The following is a 6,365-nucleotide window of genomic DNA, read 5'->3' as shown; positions in this document are numbered from 1 at the left end:
ATGCTCTGTGACATCTGTTAACACTGTAGACTTGTGATTGTGCAAAATTGTCCTGGAAGAAGTCATTTTTGTCAAACTACTTTTGATGAACCTGATTATATTACGTTTCATAAGGTCACATGGGCAACTGCATAACAACTAACAGGTCATAAGGTCACATGGGCAACTGCATAACAACTAACAGGTCATAAGGTCACATGGGCAACTGCATAACAACTAACAGGTCATAAGGTCACATGGGCAACTGCACAGGGAAGTCAAAAGGCAGAATTCATTTATTTAGCAATATCAAATCAAATCAAATTTTATTGGTCACATACACGTGTTTAGCAGATGTTATTGCGGGTGTAGCGAAATTCTTGTAAATATCCTGATAGTCCGATGACCCATAATACAGATTGCACAAATAGTAAACAAATACAATGGGTTGTTTGTGGGGATTAGAGACACATGAGAAAAACAGAGAGCAATGATTTTAGGGCAGGAAGAGAGTCGAGATAAGAGGTGAGTGTAATTTAGAAGCACTTCCTGTGGACGATTGAGGGCCCGGCCTCCTCATACTCGTCTTTGCTGATCCACATGGCCTGGAAGGTGGACAGGGAGGCCAGGATGGAGCCGCCGATCCAGACAGAGTATTTACGCTCAGGGGGGGCAATCATCTACAGGGAGCGATAGTCAGCGGTTAGGACCGAGTCAAGTTGGGGTTTTATGCAAAGTCAAGTGTCTATACTAATCAAACTTTGCTTCACCAAGGGTACTTTGAAACTTTTTCTTCAAAGTACTTTTAGGTTCATCACTGTTAAATAATTGACTCACAGTAATTGGATGGTGGTAAGGTTAGGTGGATGTAATTATCAAAGAGAATAAGATGCATATATTATACATACCTTGATTTTCATAGTGCTGGGGGCCAGGGCTGTGATCTCCTTCTGCATGCGGTCACCGATACCAGGGTACATGGTGGTACCGCCGGACAAGACGTTGTTGGCGTACAGGTCCTTACGGATGTCAATGTCGCACTTCATGATGCCGTTGTATGTGGTCTCATGGATACCAGCAGACTCCATACCTATGGGGATAACAAATAACAGTCTTTACACCAATATTCTGAACTGCATACCTATGGGGATAACAAATAACAGTCTTTACACCAATATTCTGAACTGCATACCTATGGGGATAACAAATAACAGTCTTTACACCCATATTGTGAACTGCATACCTATGGGGATAACAAATAACAGTCTTTACACCAATATTCTGAACTGCATACCTATGGGGATAACAAATAACAGTCTTTACACCCATATTCTGAACTGCATACCTATGGGGATAACAAATAACAGTCTTTACACCCATATTCTGAACTGCATACCTATGGGGATAACAAATAACAGTCTTTACACCCATATTCTGAACTGCATACCTATGGGGATAACAAATAACAGTCTTTACACCCATATTCTGAACTGCATACCTATGGGGATAACAAATAACAGTCTTTACACCCATATTCTGAACTGCATACGTATGGGACAAACAGTCTTGGGCAAGAGAATAGAGCAACAGAGCAATGGATTCTGAGCCTTGTCATGTGTAGTGAAGCCTCCGTTGGAAAAGAGAGGATAAAACCAAACCACAAACTTCATAAGCAAGATATAATAGACAATGAAATAATGACACATAGAGTACTCTCGTGAAAATGATATAAATAAATAAATAAATAATAAATATCCTTCATGAATGACCCATATGGTGACTTTTACTTCCTCTTATCCTGCATGATCTTGTATGCATTACTTGTGCTACAGCACAGAATATCTAGCCTGGTCCCAGATCTAACAGCCATATAGGAGACAACAGCCATATAGGAGTTGACAAGACAAACTGATCTGGGACCAGGCTATAGAACATTGTGAAGTTGTAAGATTTTGTACTGACCGATGAAGGAGGGCTGGAAGAGGGTCTCTGGGCAACGGAACCTCTCGTTACCGATGGTGATGACCTGTCCATCGGGCAACTCGTAGGACTTCTCCAGAGAGGAGGAGGAGGCAGCGGTGGCCATCTCATTCTCAAAGTCTAGGGCCACGTAACACAGCTTCTCCTTGATGTCACGGACAATCTCTCTCTCAGCTGTGGGATTCAAGTATAGCATTGAGTTTGTGAGATCATGTTGCCAACCGTGGACAGGCATAAAGGAAGAAACGGTAACTGTAGGGGGGACCTTAACCTATGTGTCAATTCTAACTACACTGATTAGGCTCTTCTACAGGCACAGTCACTACACTAGGAAAATAAAGAAGGATTGCAGTTACTCTATTTTGCCAATAGGATACACTGTAAGATAATGAGAGATCAACAAAGGTGACAAGATGCAATTAAACAAAAAAGTCAGGTGTTGACACATCATATAAACTGGGTGAAAGGTGACATTTTTTATGATACTGTTAGAAGGTACAAAATAAACATTTCTGTCAATATTGATATAGTTGTAGATGAGTTTGGTTGTATCTAAAAGGTCTCCATGGTTACCGGTGGTAACGAAAGAGTATCCTCTCTCAGTGAGGATCTTCATCAGATAATCAGTCAGGTCTCTGCCAGCCAAGTCCAGTCTCATGATGGCGTGGGGCAAGGCGTAACCCTCATACACGGGCACGTTGTGGGTCACACCATCACCAGCGTCCAGCACAATACCTGCACAGGTGAGACACATTAGTACAAACACACTGACGAGCATCATAGTGGTCAATGCCAGGGTTGTGGGTTTTTCATTCCTGCTGGTGCCAAATATTCTAAAATGTATGCATTCGCTGTACCGTAAGTCACTTTTTTACAGTAGTCAGTTTTGGGTTAGGAGGCGCACTCACCTGTTGTACGACCAGAGGCATACAGAGACAGCACAGCCTGGATGGCCACATACATAGCTGGCACATTGAAGGTCTCAAACATGATCTGCCAGGAAGAAAACAGGCTCATAAATCCATTATTTGGCAATGCAAATAATAATAATATAACGCAAATATATAACGCAAATATAATAATATCATCAATCAACATTAGTTATGTTGTAATGCTCAACAGCATAAGATTACCAGCCAGGTAATTGGATTAATTAAGGCAGGTGACCCACCTGGGTCATCTTCTCCCTGTTGGCCTTGGGGTTGAGGGGGGCCTCAGTGAGCAGGACGGGGTGCTCTTCAGGGGCCACACGCAGCTCATTGTAGAAGGTGTGATGCCAGATCTTCTCCATGTCGTCCCAGTTAGTGATGATGCCATGCTCAATGGGGTACTTGAGGGTCAGGATACCTCTCTTGCTCTGGGCCTCGTCTCCAACATAGGAGTCCTTCTGACCCATACCCACCATCACACCCTGCAGGGGAATCGAGAGACAGGCAAGGCTCATTCATGTGTACAGTAGGTACAGGTCACAGCAGGGAGGACGGGTTTGTGGTAGTGACTGGAGTGGAATTAGTGGAATGGTATCAAATACATCAAACACATGGTCTCCAGCTGTTTGATGCCATTCCATTTAATCCATTCCGGCCATTATAATGAGCCGTTCTCCCCTCAGCAGCCTCCTGTGGTCCAGATGTGAACGTGAACAGCAACAGACACATATTGATCTGCAAATGACACACACACGGTCTGGTTTCCCAGACCCAGGTTAAACCTACTAAACTAAAAAGCATGCTCAATAGAGAATCTCCATTGAATGTTTTTTTTTTGCCCAGGTCTAGGCTTCATCTGGCTTCAGGAAACGTGCCCGTACTGTAGTCTGAGTGCCAGTCTGTTTGTGCCATCATGCCAACTCCTTTTCACTCGTCGTCATGCCATGTTTGGCTTGGTAATGACAGCAATGTAGTTGGCAAGAGCACAAACAGATCTGAGCCCAGGTTAGCCATACTGTAGAAGCAATGACAGACTAACAATAGTGTTGCGGCTCTATTTCAGGAATGACCCTCTGATTGACATGGAAGGGTAGTAGAGGAGAGTAAGATGGGGTCTGACCTGATGACGGGGGCGCCCCACAATAGAGGGGAACACTGCCCTGGGGGCATCATCACCGGCAAAGCCAGCCTTCACCAGTCCTGAGCCGTTGTCGCATACCAAGGCTGTTGTCTCTTCCTCGTCACACATGGTTGAGTCTGGTTACTGTGGGCCTACACACACACACACACACACACACACACACACACACACACACACACACACACACACACACACACACACACCACACACACACACACACACACACACACACCACACACACACACACACACACACACCACCAACAGACCAGTTGTCAGGTGTATCAGAGTGCAATGTGTTTCACACACAGCATATGGTAGTAACAAAATAAGGTATTACCGCATTAGAGTTTACTTTTTAGCCAGTAGTTCTGAAAGTAGCGCTCACGAGTGGTCCCTGAAAATTACTACGTCACATATGTGCAGATATGTGCACCATGTCATTGCTTTCTCTCTCTGCTGTGTGTGCATGATGTGACTCTTGCTAGCTGTCACTCAAGTGGCGAGGGACTGAAGCTCATTGGTTTACATTTAATTACTAGGTTGCTGGCTCACATGGGGGAAAATGGAGGGAAAATGGAGAAGCACAGCTTCCAGAAAAACAGTCACTTCAAACTAGGGATTTTGTGGCTAATTGATGTAAAACAGTAATTCTGCTCATAGATTATGGATGTATGAACTACACATTGACACATCCAGCCCAAAGCGGAAGGTTTAAAAAAGGCTTAATAGTTGCCAAAGTTCCAGAGCATGTCTTTAACAGTAGCTGCCCTTCCCATTGTGGTCTCATTCTGTCTGTCTGTCTGTCTGTCTGTCTGTCTGTCTGTCTGTCTGTCTGTCTGTCTGTCTGTCTGTCTGTCTGTCTGTCTGTCTGTCTGTCTGTCTGTCTGTCTGTCTGTCTGTCTGTCTGTCTGTCTGTGCTGACTGTCTGTGCTGACTGTCTGTGCTGACTGTCTGTGCTGACTGTCTGTGCTGACTGTCTGTGCTGACTGTCTGTGCTGTTCTCATATGCCATGCTGGACCCATAACTCACTTTTAGTTGACTGACCAATGATTTGATTGACTAACTGTTATGTTATTGTAATGTACAAAACAGAGGCTAGTGTTACATTTTAATCGCTTTAAGTGCTTAAAAGGTATTTCTGTGTTGGTCTTAACCAACAGCCTAAAACACAACCAAAAGAAGTTCTTAAAAATCTATTAAAGCAAGGACTTGTATTGCATTTCCTACCCATATTAGCAGGGTGGTTGTGAGATCACTTATATAGTAACATAATCTGTCAGAAAATGCTTGAATGGCTCTTTTTCTCTCATATTTGGTATTTGGTATTTATTAATAAGATCCCCAGTAGCTGTTGCAAAAGCAGCAGCTACTCTTCCTGGGGTCCACACATGCCTGTAACATACTGTGTGTTCTGTGTTTAAGTATAAATGATACGTATAGATTACATGGTCATGTGTGGTAATTATGATAAAGCCACTGGTCGTAAGTTGCCACTGAGAGAATAGTTGTCACTGAGAGAATAGCATCTGCCAAATGACTAGCGTAAATGTAATACTATGAGATAAATTACTATTACGGTAATCCCATAATCCCATTGAAACAGAGTATTGCATGTGTGCAGGACTTACCCTGGAGAGCTGGACAGGAGGCGATGTGTTACAGTCCCTTGAAAGAGAGAGAGACGAGAGGAGAGTGCGCCTGGCTCACCTGCTCTCTGAATTTAAATAGGAATAGGCAGGACCCATGCCATCACATACCTTCAAAACCTCAGGCCTTTTTAGGAGACATTGTCACCCTTACAAACCAATGCGGAACTGAAAAGCACATACACACACACACACACGTGCACACACACTCACTCAAGAGTCTCATTTGGCCTCTGATAATTTATAGCTGGTTGGCGGAGCCCTGGTCTATAGTTGGACAACTGGAAGACAGGTTGATGATGCGTCTGCAGAGAAAGGCATGTTGGAGGCCACTATTAATAAGGTCTGGTGCATCAGTCATAATGGAGATATGGCCCTTTGTCTGTCTGTCTGTATGTCTGTCTGTAATTCATAACACAGTGTTACAGCCAACCAACCAGAGACAAGTGACAACGCAAAGCCTTTATGGAACCTCCGCCAGGCCTTCAAAGGACGTTTCAGAGACTCAGTAGCAATGGGAGTGGACAAAAGTCATATAAAGACATACAATGACAAGACTGTTTTAATCAATATAAATGTAGGACATACTTTAACAAACCAAAATAAACATCTATGGTGACTGTGTAACCGATGTGAAATGGCTAGCTAGTTAGCGGTGCGCGTTAGTAGTGTTGAATCGGAGACATC

The 6,365-nt window shown here is 43.6% G+C and overlaps 1 protein-coding gene across 1 annotated transcript; it reads right to left on the bottom strand.

The window, feature by feature from the left end:
* Positions 1–257: 257 nt before the first annotated feature.
* LOC106561611 (actin, alpha cardiac muscle 1) lies at positions 258–5,798 on the bottom strand. Its single transcript, XM_014125732.3, has 8 exons — positions 5,661–5,798; positions 4,009–4,160; positions 3,131–3,370; positions 2,868–2,952; positions 2,533–2,694; positions 1,942–2,133; positions 888–1,069; positions 258–659 (listed from the first exon to the last, which is right to left on the bottom strand). The coding sequence occupies exons 2-8, from the start codon at positions 4,135–4,137 to the stop codon at positions 516–518; spliced, it is 1,134 nt and encodes a 377-aa protein (XP_013981207.1). The 5' UTR covers positions 4,138–4,160; positions 5,661–5,798; the 3' UTR covers positions 258–515.
* Positions 5,799–6,365: the final 567 nt, after the last annotated feature.

The sequence above is a fragment of the Salmo salar genome, chromosome 10 (assembly GCF_965601325.2).
Source record: "Salmo salar chromosome 10, fSalSal1, whole genome shotgun sequence".
In the NCBI taxonomy this organism is placed as follows: Eukaryota; Metazoa; Chordata; class Actinopteri; order Salmoniformes; family Salmonidae; genus Salmo; species Salmo salar.
This window is presented reverse-complemented; position numbering and strand designations above follow the sequence as displayed.